Below are 16,108 nucleotides of genomic sequence, written 5' to 3'. Positions count from 1 at the left end.
TTCTGTTTCAGAGGAGATTGTGGAACAACAGATAACTGATGGTCTCATTCCTCCTGATCTTAAGGAGAAGATTATATTTGTGTTGCTCAGGAAGCATCGTCATCAGACCAAGAAGCCAATCCACCGCTCTCTGGCAGACATGGGAAAATCATCCAATACTGCGTCTAGTAAGCATGTGTATTCTGTGTGTATGCCTTTTTATGTACCAATTAGTAGTTATGAAAGAAAGTGATCTAACCTTCTAATCAACTCCTGACAACCTTTGTTTTCTCCACCATGTTGCTCACTACCTGTTTCACCTTCCCTCACAAAATCACTGCTGTTGCTGCTGCTCTGTCAGGCCGTAGTCCTCAGGTTAATCTGAGTCGTAGCACTAGTTCAACTTCTGGGATCCACCGCTCCACAGAAGACCTACGTTCTCGGCAGTCAAGCAGCCTTGGCCGCCTGCGTGAGTCACACAAACACACACATGTAATACATGCACCACTACACAAGGATACATACGTTTACAAGATTGACTTTTACTTCTAAATAGGTTCTCATTGATGTATTAGTACACCATGAAATTCGAGTACTGAGAACTTGTTAGTATTTCCAGTTGGTGGCCAGATTTTAAATTCTTTGCTCTTCCTTTCTTAATATCTATGCTTTTCATCTTTTTTTTTTGATGACAAAAATTATCCCAGCCAATCCCAGCTGTTGCATGATTTCAACACCTGTGATGGCTTTGTGTGTGTGTATATATGTATATATGTGAATTAACACATTTCACACACAAAGTGTGTTTACTTGAGAGATTATTGGTCCTATTGTGTGCACCTTTGCTGATTTCTTATGTGCAGCCATCTGCGTGAAAGGGATTAGTAAAGGATTTGTGTAGTATGTTCTTATTATTTTGCTTTGATTGTATTTGTTCCCAAATCTCCTTGAGGAAAAAAGAGAAGCAAATAATTAAAATATAATCCCCAACAGAAAAGGCTGTTCATGATTAAGTTCATGCTCTTTCTGTTGCTCAAAGGACCATTTATTGGGGTTTATTTACAATTTTCACTAAATGAAACAAAATGCTCTTGATGGGAACATCACTCAAGCATTAAAACCTATTTTCCTTTTATTTTTATCTAATCCAAAAGGTCTCATTTGCTCCATTTACAGATCCTGCTCAGAGTAGAAGCATGAATGATATTTCAGACACACCAAGCACTGATCAGGTAACTTATTTTTCAATATTTTACATGTGTGCTACTCTCTATTTTTTATCTACATGTGTCTCTTACATGTTTGTTCATGCTATACATCAGGGTCATTCTATATAAAATCATTCAAATATGGAAACAATCTGAAAAAGCTTTTTGACCCACTGTTGTACTTTAAGGAGCCTATAACTCCAAGTTTTGGATACTTTCATTAAATTGATTGATTGATTGATTGATTGATTGATTGATATACCTTTATTAGTCCCACAAGGGGAAATTTCATAAGGCTGCCGACCTATTGCACGCAATGGCTATTGCATAATAAATGACTGTTTTTGAGGAGGTCAGGTGGGAGGAGCTGATTATATGCAAAGTATGGCAGAACAGAGAAGGCATTGGTGATAAGAATACGATATTAAATCTGAAATAGGAGAGCTAAGGAGGAGGTGCTTTCGAGGGCAAATGGATGCCAGCCGGGATTGTGGAAACTTGGCATTATGTCAGGGGCGGGGGCGATCGAGGCTCAAGAGTTGGGAGTTCGCCTTGTAATCGGAAGGTTGCCGGTTTGAGCCCCAGCTTGGACAGTCTCGGTCGTTGTGTCCTTGGGCAAGACACTTCACTCGTTGCCTACTGGTGGTGGTCAGAGGGCCCGGTGGCGCCAGTGTCCGGCAGCCTCGCCTGGGTGGCTGTGGCTACAATGTAGCTTGCCATCACCAGTGTGTGAATGTGTGTGTGAATGGGTAGATCACTGGTTGTGTAAAGCGCTTTGGGGTCCTTAGAGACTAGTAAAGCGCTATACAAATACATGCCATTTACCATTTATGTCCTTCTGAACTAACACTAAGCTCATATAATTTGCTCATGTACAAATTCAAAATTCGTGAACCTGCATGAGGTTCATAAAGAGTTGTAGAGTGCCATTTAGCTTTAACCCATCCTTGGTGTGTTGTTGAGTTACAGCAGGCAACTTTTTTTCTTTTCAATTGAAAAGCTTGAAAACAAAGGCTATTTTACACTCTGCTGAGCTGAAACCAACATTACCCAGAGCAGCTGGTGATCATAAGGATTTAAATCTAATGAGTTCCAACATGATAGGTGTTATATTGAGAAATAAGGCTGCCATAGAACTTAGAAAGAGAGGTAGCATTTTTATTAGCAAAGAAAAGTATTAAACTGGAGATACCTGATCTACAGGAACCCAACACAAAGCTACTCAAGAACCCAAATCAACAGGTAACAAACTGATGGACATTTAGGCTTGAAACCTGTTGTCACGGGTGGGGTGCCAAGAGTGAGAGGACCCTAATGCAGAGCCAAGATAGTTTAACAAAAAGTGAGCTGTTAATTTGGCCGACAACATGGTATAAAATACAAAACATGAAGAACAGAAGAAATATATAATGTCAACTTACAAAACTGGGTGTGAACCAGGAGACACCAGGGAAAAAGTGATCAGGGACAAAGAGAGACTCAGACAACAGATACACATAGCAGGGTGATTAGGAAAGTGGAGACGGCAGGGGAAAATTAGGAGTAACAGATGAGGCAAAACTGCATATAATGCACAGGACACACCGGCCCCCGAAATAAAACAGAAGCATAACCACTGAAACAGAGACAAAAACACACAAACTTGACATAGACGAAAGGTAAAGAGAGACACCACAGGCTGAACAAGGAGACATAAAAGGCCGAAAGACAGGAAATTGTCAAAGGAAGTGGGAAGGGAAATAAAAGAGAACATATTAACATGAATAGACTAAACAGAAGGGAACTGACAAAGGAGGAAGGGAACATAGAAAGTGACAGATTTTAACCGAACACAAGGTACACAAAACAAGGCACTGGCAAAATAAGACTGGAAGTATAGAATGCAGAGAGGCAACCTTGACACACAGAAAGGGAAACAACCACAGAGACAAGACTGACTACACAAGAAGGCACAGGCAACACAGGGGAGCATGATAGAAAAAATTAAAGAACAAAACCAATCTAACCAAACTAAGAGCCTAAAATATAAATACTAAGTGTGAATGCAAGACCCATACACAACAATATTTTATTTATTGCTTCAGTCCATGCATGTTATCTAGGGGTAGCTTTTCAGCTGCTCAGAAGCCGTGTTGCCTCACTTGTGCTCTGTACTCTGTATCCTCCACACATGCCTCCTCAGTAACTGACATATTACTGAAATAGGGAGAAAAAATAGAAACAGCTGTGGCATCCAGCCTCCTGTAATCACTGCCCTTGAAACCGCTGTCCAACCCCTCCCCTCAACTGAGAAACCAACCACACCCTCACTACAATAAGCATAGTGAAATTACAACAATAGTAAGAACCAAAACCTGGAACAAAATCTTAACTTCAGAATATTAAATGAACCAGGATCAAAATTACAAACACATAACACTACTAGACCCAGGACCATGACAACTGTAGAGTCACTATCGCGATCAATTTGATAAATATTTGATTTCAAGTCAATTTTACTGTTTTATTGTACAGTTTCCAATCAAAACAACAGTTGCCTCAAGGCGATTTATATAGTAAGGTAGACCCTAAAATAATAAAATTGATGGTTACATGTTTTGTGTGAGAGTAAATGTGCTGAGAGTAAAGGTGCTGCTGAGAAAGTTAGCTGCCTCCATCTTGCTAATTAGATTCAAAACCACATAACAAACCCTCAAGTTATATCTGGTGGCAGCAGTAGGATTATTACGTTGGTTGCTCTATATTTGGTAGTGATGGGTGAAGAAAGGCTTCCTGAAACAATGAAACAGAAAAAGTGAAAAAGGGGAAGGAGGGTGGGGCACGGAAATGGGAATGAACAGAAAGAAAGACAGAAGGCATCCCGTAGAAGCAGTAATAACTAATTACAAAGGTCAAAGACTTCTGCAGTAATATAACCGGTACACAGGCTAGTAATATAATTGAAACAGCCTTGAAAACATTAACTGCAAGCATGATTGTTCTTATGAATGTGGGTGTATATAAGCAGATTTCCAAAATCTTCTACTCCAGAGTGTAATTGCTCTCTGCTCAAACAGAACAGCAGTGAAAATACCACCACTGTTGCTTTTTATTTGTGTCTCAATAAGCAATGACTTGATTTGTTAAAATGCATGCTCATTAAACAGCTGCAATAAAGTATGAAAGGCACAGTGGGAAAGTGTAGAGACTGTTTACATCCCCAAAGGTGGATTTTATTCCACCAGAAATACAAACCAGGGCTGTCACCATTCCCCATCTGTGGCTTAGGAGACAGAGGATAATTCATTACAAACAAAAGCAGGGTGAGAGCAGTGCCCTGCGCACTCTGCTACATGCTAACCCACACAGACTGGCTCTTCCCAGTCTCTTCCTCATTGATGCCCGTTCTCCAACAAAGTAGACTAGCTTTGGCTGGGGATCATCTCATGCAGGATGGACAGCTGTGTGGCGATTGTTATCCATATCTGGTTAAATAACAACATCCTGGATGCCGCGGTGGAGATAGAAGGGTGTTTCTGTTCTGGGCAGATGGGACTGCAGTTTTGAATAAATGGTGGAGGTCTGGCGCTATACATAAAAAACTCCTGGTCAACAGCTATGAGCACATTATTGAGCACATTATTGGTGCATACTACTCTCCTGACCTAGAATACTTGGCAGCAAAATGCAAACCATTCAAAATGGTTAGGGAGTTCTGCTCCATCCCGATCTGAGCTGAGGGTTAGTTCTGTACAGATGCTGCCCTTCCCACAAAGACTACCAAGATTTTTGCCCAAATCAGAAACCTTGGTTGGACAGTGCAGTGCAGTCCAGGCTCAAAGCTCAAGATACTGCCTACAGCTCAAGTGATAGGCTGGCTTATACCAGGGCCTGGAAAGAACTGAAAAAAGAAATTTAGCAGGCAAAGTACATGCACAAACAGCGCATTGAGGAGAACTTCCACAATAACAACCCACAAAATATGTGAAGATACATCAGGAGCATAACAGATTGTTAATGCAGTAACTTTAAGGTTGGACAACTGTCTGACACCTTGACAACAGAGACACTGTACATTTCCTCTGGCTGGAGCAGAAGGCTTTGCCAACTTTCACAAACTATGTGGTCTGGCCCACCAGGGGGGAGTGAATTTTGTTTTAAACCCCTTATAGTCCCACACGTGGGAAATTTTGTAGTCCTCTGCATTTAACCCATTCACTCAGTGAAGAGGTGGGCAGCTACCAATCCAGCACCCGGGGAGCAGTGTGTAGAGATTAGAGATTGTAGAGATGCTACCTTCCGATCATGGGGTGACCACTCTACCTACGGAGCTATCCCCACCAAGATCTATTGTATGCTAATGTCAAGGGCACATACAGTTCCTCCTCCCTCCCCCAACTGGGTAGGTCAGATCATAACCTGATTCACACCCCGCTATGTGCCTATTGTGAAGAGGGAGCCTGTGACCACTAGAGATATTAGGAGGTCGGAGGAGGAGGCCTTAGTGGAGCTACAGGGCTGTTGTGAGGTGACAGACTTTGAGACGCTCTGTGAACCTCATGGTGAGGACATCAATGGGTTTACTAAGTGTATCACTAAGTACAGCTCAGACTGTCCATTGTTACCCAAATAACAAGCCTTGGGTGACATTGAAGCACTCCTGAATGACAAGAAGAGGGCCTTCAGAGTGGGCAAGAAAGAGGAGGTGAGAATAGTTCAGGTGTTAATCAAGATCATAAAGGTAAGGACAATTACAGGAGAAAGCTGGAGTGGAAACTCCAGCTGAACAGGATGACAGAGGTGTGGGGTGGCATGAAGACAATCACTGAATTCACACCATCAAGCAGCAAGGGAGCTGGGGAAAGTGAGGACAGAGTTAATGAATGTTGAATGTGTTTTTCACCAGATTCGACACTGCAGTGAATGCTCACCCCCTACAGCCTTACCTGTAATCAGCCTGCAATCCACAGCCACACCACTCTCTCTCCCTCCCTTTCCACATTGCACTGTTGCCTCCTGTAAAAGTCCTGATGCCCTTCCCCCATCTGTCACTATCACTCACGACCGGGTTCAGAGACAAACAGAAAGACTCCGCTCAGGTGGGTCTGCTGGTCTGCAGGATGAGTCCCATGTCCTCAGTCCTATGCTCCCTAGCTTTGTGTCTTTCATAAACTACTCATTCATTATGGATTGTTGATTATCTGACAAGAAGACCGCAATAGCGGTCATTAGTGAGGGTGGTGAGATGGAATACCGAGCTGTGATTGACTGCTAAGTGACAAAGACCAAAGAATTGATTGTGGACTTTAGGAGGACAAGGAAACCCTTGACCTCTGTTTCAATCTAGGGGGTCGATGTGGACATTGTACACGACTATAAATACCTCGGAGTACACATAGAAAATAAAATGGACTGGGGTAAAAACACATATGGACTCTACAGGAAGGGCCAGAGGCATCAGCATCGGTCGGACAATGCTCAGGATTGTTTAAGAGTGTGTTGTGGACAGTGCCATCCTCTGTGCTATTGCATGATGGAGCAGCAGGTTAGGGGTCGCAGACGCCAACCCACTCAATAAACTGATTCGCAAGGCCAGTAATGTTGTGGGGACAGAGCTGTACTCCCTTAGGGTGGTGTTGGAGAGGCGGCTGTTGTCCAATCCATGATGTTGTTCAATAAGGACAATGCTGGATAATACCTCCCACCTACTCCATGATGTGCTGGCCAGTCACAGGAGCACATTCGGTGAGAAACTGAGATTACCCAAATGCACCACTGAACGACACAGGAAGTCATTCCTGCCTGTGGCTATCTCCCTGTACATCTCCGCCATCTAATGCACAGTACGCACTGCAGTAGTTACACCCTTTTGCACATGCGCTACAGTAAAATGAAAAAGTTTCACAGGTTAGAGTTAAATGTCAATAATATATATTTCACCTCTGTAATATTCTTGATATTTAAATTGAGCTGCTTGTATATATATTAGAGCTATCTCTTATATTTTGTAAACTTTGTAATATATTGTATTATTTAATCAATTTAGTCTGTTACTGTTATTGTCTTGGAGCAACTGTAACCCACATAATTCTGTGCATTACAGTTGATTCTGATTCATGATTTTGATTTTGAACCCTGACAAGGTACACCTGTAAAAATGAAAACCATTTCAGGTGACTACATCGTGAAGCTCATTGAGAGAAGGCAAAGGGTTTGTAGCACTGTCAACAAAGCAAAGTGTGGCTACTTAATATAAGACATATTTATCCATTTTTTCCATTTTTTTCTTTGCTACATAATTCCACATATCAGCACTGGTACAGATGTGTCTGCTGGGCATACTTTCTGTTTAGGACAAAGCAGAGTGTAACATAGTTATTGAAACAACAAGAAAATAAGGCAGGCTATGCAAGTTTTAAGACACCCAGCCTGTAGAAGCTCAGGTAAAGTAACTACAAGTTTAACTTGGCTATTTTGCTCAGATGAAGCAGACAAGTCATGTTTTTGCTACCTTTCTATGTGTCTTTCTTAAGGCTGTAGATTCCAGTACACTATTGCACAACTAGAGCGTGATTAGGCCAGACAAACCACATGTACTAACTAGACTCCCTTTCTCTGACCTTTTCCCTGAATGACTCAAACTAATATTACCTCCTGCAGCTGAGCTTAACCAAACCCCTCTACAACACCATAACAACTGAAAAAAGGAGAATAATAAGTGAACTGTGTACAGTATGACTGCCAAAGGCAACTAAAACGCTGGAATGTGTGACGTGGCTTTGAAATGTGTTGTTTATAGTTTCTTAGTGTCAAGAAGTTAGAAGCAGCATTAGCAGATTATGAAGAGATTTTAGTTTAAGCAACATCATTCCAAGACCAAGTGTTTCTGCTTTAGAATAAACTACTGTAATCACAGAGAAAGAAGAGTGAACAACAGGGTTTCAGTGCTGGAGCTGTTCCAGCGGTCATAGGGAATGTGAGGCACTTGAACAGTAATACGCATGAATTCTGTTAGCTAATTAGGACCACGGTGAGTTTAATTTTATGCACTTGCTATAGAAATGTGAAGGGGTTATACCAGTCTAAATCTGGTCTAGTTCAGGACACGTTACTCTGAAGGAACACTTCTCTTAATTTTAACTATTAGCCATGGCAATGCATCTATGTTACTTCCCAAGAAACTTTTCAATGCTGTTGCTGGTGGAATTTAGTTTAAGCCAACACACAGTTTAGAATTCCTTCATCAGCTGATGCAGAAGTAATCCAAATGAGTGTGGCTGTGGTGATTGGCTGTGGATGATTTTATCAGTGTATTCTGATCATCCTCTGTATCCATATGAAGTCCAAATTTTATGTATCCACAATGCTGTCACAAGGCCAGATACAAAAGGTTTTACAATCTCATACCAAACTTTCTGCATTTATTTTAAGCTCCTTATTGTATTATATTTAGATTTTGATTTAATGCTTCACTTTTGTATTTTGTTCAGTTGAGCTCCTTCTTTAGTGTTTTTTCTACTTCCCTGAGCTATTTTTATTTTGTAATTTTATTAATTTTTGAGTTGTTTTTTGATTTTTTTTTTTTTGGTGCTGTAACATTGTTATTTTCCAACATTTGGGACAGATAAAGTACTTTTCATTCTCCATCATTATCATCTTTTTATTGGTGTTGTCTCAAGTGAAAATGGTAAATGCTCAAGGGGATAGAGGAAACTCTAGGACTCAGCCTCTATAGATCCTGAATGTTTACATCTGTGTACCATATTATCATATTTCTTGTTCAAATCTGTTCCAAGAAATTTCATTACAGGAGGACCACAGGACACTATCTGCCAAAATGTTTTATTGAGGAGTTCCCTCAATAAAAAAGAAGTCAATAAGAACATTTTTTGAGCTTTGTTGTTGTCCAGCTGCTGTTGCATTTTGTTTAACTTAGCTCATGCGACCTGATTAGCTACTGACAGACATGATTAAGCAAGCTGATTATGATATGCATAAGCAACTATAAAATGTCAGCTATGTTGAAACACAAATTACACTCCTGCATTTATCCCAAAGGTTTCATTTTTATTTGCATTATTCTTTCGTTTGACAGCTTAAGAATAAGTTCATGAAGAAGATACCTCGTGATGCTGAAGCATCCAATGTCCTGATTGGTGAAGTTGATTTTCTGGATAAACCCTTTGTCGCCTTTGTACGCTTGGCTCAAGCTACAACTCTGGGGGGGCTTACTGAAGTTCCTGTACCAACCAGGTAGGTCCTTTCAGCTTCACTGTCAGCTGGGTGTATCTTTGAATTGATCAATTTATCAACATTTTCCCCCTCTGGCAGATTTCTCTTCATTCTTCTGGGTCCTCATGGCAAAACCAAATCCTACAACGAGATTGGCAGAGCTATTGCTACACTCATGGTGGATGATGTAAGTGACTAGCACTAACCCAACAAGATATGCATGCATCAAATATATTTTATGAGTTATCTCTTTTTCTTTTTTTCAGTTGTTTAGCGATGTTGCCTATAAGGCAAGGGACCGTGAAGACTTGATTGCAGGTGTTGATGAGTTTCTGGATGAAGTGATTGTCCTTCCTCCAGGAGAATGGGACCCCAAGATCCGTATTGAACCACCCAAAAAGGTTCAATCTGCAGAAATGAGGCATGTGCTTTTAATAACGTTTTAATTTTGATCTCAGATATATTACTGTTGGGTTTTATTTTAGCTAAATGCCAAATAGGAAGGCTGCTAACCAGTCCAAACTAGGGATGCAACGATACCAATTTTTTCAAACCGATACGATACCGATACCTGGATCTGAGTACTTGCCGATACAGAGTACAAAAACCGATACTTCTACCACACACACACACAAATGCAATGAATTGGAAGACAAGTTTTATTTTATTCTCTGCCGATAAAAAATAACAAATTTAAATTTAACAAAATATCACTGAACTATTGGCACTGTCCCGAGCTTTCAGAATAATAAATAAACACTTCTGTTTATTTATTATATTTCATATCGCAGCTCGAGTATGCTGAGAAGACGGTGCAATCCTATGTTTTCCACGACCGGCATTGGCTGGTCATCCAGAGCGATAAAATGAGTCGAGCCTCTGTTATTTTAACTGCTTGTGGATTTTCTCTTGACATTTTTCTTAGCTTTTCCAAAACCTGAGTTAAAGTTGGCTGTTCCGGTCCACACTGCTGACATTTTGTTTAGCCTAGCTACAGCAGCCTCCAGTTTCTTTTTTTTATCTGGAGCCGCCAGTCTGACTCATCTAACCTTGTGCCTGTTTAGCGCGGGATGTCCCCCTAGTGGCCAATCTAAAAAACTACAACAGAAATGACAAGCCACCCTCTGATTAATGAAATAAGTTAGTATCGGTTCATGGTATCGGTTAACTTTTACGAGTATGAGTACACACACATTTTACAGTATCGGCCCCGATACCCGATACCAGTATCGGTATCGGTGCATCCCTAGTCCAAACAATACCCCTAATCCTAGATTGGGTGCCAGTGATCTGGTGCATGTTAGGAATGTCCACTTCTTCATGCTTTCTCAAAGCCCTTTCTTTAGATAAAGCAGCTTTATTATTTGTACATTAAAAACCATAATGGACTTTAAAAAAATAATATGTATAATGACTGTATGTCAAAACTGGAGATTTAACATTCCAGAGTTGAATTAAAACCTGCTTTCTCTATTGCATTTATCCCAGAAAGTCAGTGCTGAACTTGAATGAGCTGGGTCAGGTGAATGGTTTAGCTGGCGGAGCAGCTGGAGGTGAAGATGAGAAGCTTCCAGCCCCACATGAGTTGGGAGAGGAGCTGAAATTCACTGGGAGGTATATAACTGAAAAGGATTATACCACTCTAGTTACAATATGTTTAATTCTGCATTTCTAAATGAGCACCCTACTCTGTTTAAACAGGATTGGTGGTGGATTATGGCTGGATATCAAAAGGAAGATCCCATGGTATTGCAGTGATATTTATGATGGTTTCCATATCCAGTCCATCTCTGCTGTGCTATTCATCTACCTAGGCTGCATCACCAATGCTATCACCTTTGGAGGACTACTAGGGGATGCTACTGACAATTACCAGGTTAGAGAGCTGCAAAGTAATACATAGCACATAGCACAAAACTTGACATATTATTATCTGTTCCCTATTTTTCTCATAGGGAGTGATGGAGAGTTTTCTTGGCACTGCTTTAGCAGGAAGTGTCTTTTGCTTGTTTGGAGGACAGCCTCTCATCATTTTGAGTTCAACTGGACCCATTCTCATCTTTGAAAAACTGCTTTATGAGTTCAGCAAGTAAGATGCACTAGAACATAGTTAAATTCTATATTAAAAAAAAATCTAACATAAACATAAACATCTCTACCTTATATCATTGTCAATACAGAAACAATGATGTGGATTATATGGAGCTTCGTCTGTGGATTGGCCTTCACTCGTGTCTGCAGTGTTTTTTACTGGTTTTTTCAGATGCTAGCTACATCATCAAATATATGACCCGATTCACAGAGGAGGGTTTCTCCAGCCTCATTTCTTTTATATTCATTTCTGATGCAATCAAGAAGATGGTAGGTAATATTCTTTAATCTAATATGGTTAAGCATCCAATGTTTTTTGCTTCTATCCTTACATCTCCTTTTATCGTACACTCTGCAAACATTTCACACAACAGAGACACAACACTTATGATGCACCATAGTACAGAGCCCATAAAGTCCAGTAAGCTGACATTAAAAAAAATCTGGCACACACTAGATAATTATCTTGTAGGAAAAAAAAATTCTCACAAGATAAGTTTCTTACAGGAAAACAGATGATCTTGTGCATAAAAATTATTATTTTATGCATACAAGTTATAATCCAATCTTCTGTGTAGAAGAATATACATTTGTGCAAAAATATCTTCTGCAAGAAATAAAATGACGATGGGAATTTAGATGTTACACAAAGAGAAAAATGGTTTGTTCTTCGCAGGTCGGAGCGTTTAAATATTACCCAATCAACCGTGGCTTCAAACCTGATTACATTACAGCTTATAAGTGTGAATGCATCGCTCCAGACCAGGGTGAGTCTTCAAACTATTTTTTTTATTATTTTATGTTAATATTTTATTTAATTTTATTTTCTGTTATTGTTGGGGTGGGGTGGACATGGCAATGACCAGGTACAGATTACAGAAATGAGATGGAGCTTGTTAATACATGAGCATCAGAGGATTTGATTGGTGTGTCTTTGAACTCTGGAAATATAGAGGGTTACCTGTTTCTTTCTGCTTCCACTCCATTTGCAATGCTGAGCTCCTTTAATTGTATGTTGATATATCTAATTATATCATAAATCCCCAGGAGATTGATATTGGTCTTTCCATGTCAGTATGGAAAAGGGGCGAGCAATGAGATGATGTCGTACAAAACATAGAAGATGATGTCTTCTATGCTTTGTATGGTGGCCCACAAATAAAATTTATTATTATTACTGTGACACACACTTAATGGCCACAAGTATCAGGTCAAATCCCTTAGTTTTTGAATCCAGTTGTTTTTGGTCCCATTGCCACAGGTGTATAAAATCAGGGACCTGGCCATGCAGTCTGCCTGGCTCTGGGTTGTTCTAATGAGTTCACTGAATTTGGGGATAGTACTATAACAGGATGCCACTGGCACAACAATTCAGCCTGTGAAATTTCATCCTTTCCCAGACTAAATTTCATAAGTGACAAACCATGTACATTTACAAAGTGTGGTCACTAGGTGCAGTTCACATTAAATAATAGTTCCCATCACTGACTGCAGCGTCCTAAACGCCTTCCTTCTCCTTCAGTTAACATCAGCACAGTGCACCAAGAGCTTTGTTGTGTGGGTTTTCGAGCAGCCCCTGTAGGCAATGTGTAGATGGCTCAGTATTTTTGTCCATATATTTATACACTGTGTGTATGTAAGGTGTTTGGAATCAATTTTGGATACATTTAATTAAGTTACTTTTTAGCATCATTAATAGACTTAGGAAGTCCCTCTACTTTTTTAAATGCATTGCAAAGAAAATATTAGGATACTGTGAAAAACTATTTGCTCCCTTCCTGATTTCATTTGTACTTTTTCCCCCTATTTGTCACTGTTGCATGTTTCAGATCATCAAACAAATTTTAACATTAGACAAAGATAACCTGAGTAAATGCAGTTTACTAGTCTAATATTAAAACATGTTTGGTTGTCTGTGTTCCTGATGGACATATTTGATTGCATAAGAAGCATGTGTTTAGTTTTTACTCTGTCATGATTTTGTGTACTTTTTTTTCTGCTTCATTTTTGAATGCTCACTAAAAAAGTGAGTATGCATCTAAATATCTCTTGTAAACATTCCAATATAATGAAAAAATAGTGATTGAACTGGGATATAGAAAGTTATATTGCATTATTAACACTATTACGTAAAGCTTTACATTTTACATCATCCATCATTCATTCTTTTTTTTTCTTTCTCTTCTTCAACTTATGCCTTTTCCTCTTCAGCACCTGCACTGGGCTTGAATGCTTCAGCTCCACTTGCAGATGATAATATGACTCTGCTGGTAAGTGACAGAAGACCGCAAAGAGTTACACTGGCGTCACTTTCATGAATTTTCATTATTCCCATTGGTGAAAATAATTTGTATCTCAGTTTATTTGGCTGTTTTGATCTGCACATGGTATGATATGAACAAATTTGAACTAAAGACTGAGTGAAGTAATTGAGGCCCCTATTTATCAAGCATTTTAGTGAAGGACGCTAGGAAGTTAAATAGACAATAATTCTTTAGCTGCGCCAACTTTAAACACTTTTTCAGCTTTAGCTGCGCCAACTTTAAACACTTTTTCAGCTTTCTTAAATTATGTAATGAATCCTAATTTAATTTAATTTAATCATAATTAATTTTTCTTTTTTTTTGTCATTTACTAAACAAAACGGAACACTTTTGATTTAGAAAAAATGGCTGTCATCCATTTTTAACAAATTGCTTTGGCTTTTTTTCAGACAAAATGGTTTATATTTAATGCATTTAGAATTATGATGTGGTGTGCATAAACTCTATGTTGTTACTAAAATATCTCACATTGACTCAAGAGTTGGGAGTTCGCCTTGTAATCGGAAGGTTCCTGGTTCGAGCCCCGGCTTGGACAGTCTCGGTCATTGTGTCCTTGGGCAAGACACTTCACCCGTTGCCTACTGGTGATGGTCAGAGGGCCCGGTGGCACCAGTGTCCGGCAGCCTTGCCTCTGTCAGTGCGCCCCAGGGTGGCTGTGGCTACAATGTAGCTTACCATCACCAGTGTGTGAATGTGTGTGTGAATGGGTGGATGACAGGATGTGTAAAGCGCTTTGGGTCCTTAGGGACTAGTAAAGCGCTATACAAATACAGGCCATTTACCATTTACCATTGATTTGCAAAGTCAAGTTTTTGTGGCCTAGAATTAAATGTTGTTTGTGTTGCAATCTTTGCTCTTCACTGGAGTGAGGGGAGGCTCTGGACAGTGCATGCTCAATCAGTAGCAACCTGTCACTAACTGTCAAGGAAGGCCCACCCATTTCACCATCCTTCTGGACACTCCTAAGGATCATAATTTTAAAAATGAATATCACATTGTATTCAAAACAACTTGAAATGGAGTCCATTAACTCACTCTAAAGTGTTTACTGACATTAGAGAATTAAGGAAACCAAAATGTTTTTTTCACTGACTCCTCACCTGGCTATTAGAAAGAACTGCTGAGGCTCAAGACACTTCCACTTTGGCTTTAATTTTTAGACTGTAGAATCTACACCTAGTTCTAGATGTCTCTTTTTTTTTCCAGCCACAAAATGCTATGGTGTTCAGTATAACTCTATTTTACCAGATCTAAAATTGTACCTCCTTTTATACTACATGTCATAGTCATACAGGAATTTTTTGGCCGAGACAAAACAACTTTTCTTCGTAAGTATATTACACAGAGAGATTGCAATGTAGACAGGAACAGCCACAGTTTTAATGACAATCTTAGATAGTGGACAACCTCCTGAATGACACTCATAGCATTCATTAATGTTAAAAGGCAAAAACACAAACTTTTATATTTTGCTCTATATTCACAAGAGAAAAAAATATGACCAGTAAAGTTCCCCTACAGATGGCAGATACTACTACTAAAGAGTTTTGGGGTTGTTACTATAAGAGTGATACATACATATATACAGACTGATGAATTTTGATTGATCAGTCCATAATACCTTCTTCCAGTCTTCAGTAGTCCAATGGCGGTGTTTCATGTCCCAGGAAAGCCTCTTTGTCTTATTCTGACTTTTTACCAATGGCTTTCTTGCTGCAGCTCATCCTGTCAAACCTGAGCTCGAAGTCTTCTCTTCACAGTTGAAACTGAGGCTTGCTTACTATGACTACTATTAAGCTGTGCTTTAAGCTGTTGTCCTGTGAGCTGCCTATCACGCAAGCTGTTAACTCTCAGAAACTTGTCCTCTGATTCAGTTTTGGCTCGCATCAACATCTCCAGCATGGTCAGTGGCATGGTCAGAGACAACATGAAATAGAGCCGGCTTGCAGATTTGCAATCCTCTGAGTGAAGGGATTGCTGCATTTCACAGGATCATATATGGCTGTTAGCACACGCCATGTAGCTTACGCACTCTTCCCCTGGGCCCAGCTACTCATAAACTTGTGCAGAGAGCTGGGCATACTGTATTGAACAATGATAGTGTGTGATTAGATCCTCAAAGCTTCACAATTCTTGGATGAATGATGATGAAATTTTGCTCTGTTATTAACCTACATTAAATGAATAGCTTTAGCTGACTTGTGTTTAAAGATGGTTATTTTAGAGTGTTTAAATACTCAGATTCAGTGTACTGATACTGACTGTAGGTGACCTCGGGTGGCTGGAAGTCAAGCA

At 39.8% G+C, this 16,108-nt stretch overlaps 1 protein-coding gene across 12 annotated transcripts in view; it reads left to right on the top strand.

Moving 5' to 3' along the window:
• The window catches only part of slc4a5b (solute carrier family 4 member 5b), a 60,012-nt gene that overhangs the window by 20,613 nt on the left and 23,291 nt on the right, over positions 1-16,108 (top strand). For 7 of the 12 annotated variants that reach the window (XM_085168126.1, XM_085168121.1, XM_085168123.1 and 4 more), the window contains 12 exons: positions 12-167; positions 341-448; positions 1,156-1,211; positions 9,262-9,419; positions 9,498-9,585; positions 9,665-9,819; positions 10,887-11,012; positions 11,100-11,274; positions 11,354-11,487; positions 11,579-11,759; positions 12,166-12,256; positions 13,701-13,759. In XM_085168126.1, coding sequence (XP_085024252.1) covers positions 12-167; positions 341-448; positions 1,156-1,211; positions 9,262-9,419; positions 9,498-9,585; positions 9,665-9,819; positions 10,887-11,012; positions 11,100-11,274; positions 11,354-11,487; positions 11,579-11,759; positions 12,166-12,256; positions 13,701-13,759 — 1,487 coding nt within the window. Of the gene's footprint in view, positions 1-11; positions 168-340; positions 449-1,155; positions 1,212-9,261; positions 9,420-9,497; positions 9,586-9,664; positions 9,824-10,886; positions 11,013-11,099; positions 11,275-11,353; positions 11,488-11,578; positions 11,760-12,165; positions 12,257-13,700; positions 13,760-16,108 lie in introns of all 12 variants that reach the window. The other 5 variants (XM_085168127.1, XM_085168128.1, XM_085168133.1 and 2 more) reach the window with 3 other exon arrangements.

This window comes from Neolamprologus multifasciatus, chromosome 7 (genome assembly GCF_963576455.1).
Source record: "Neolamprologus multifasciatus chromosome 7, fNeoMul1.2, whole genome shotgun sequence".
Lineage (NCBI taxonomy): Eukaryota > Metazoa > Chordata > Actinopteri > Cichliformes > Cichlidae > Neolamprologus > Neolamprologus multifasciatus.
The sequence above is the reverse complement of the archived record's forward strand: the minus strand, read 5'-3'. Positions and strand labels throughout refer to the sequence as shown.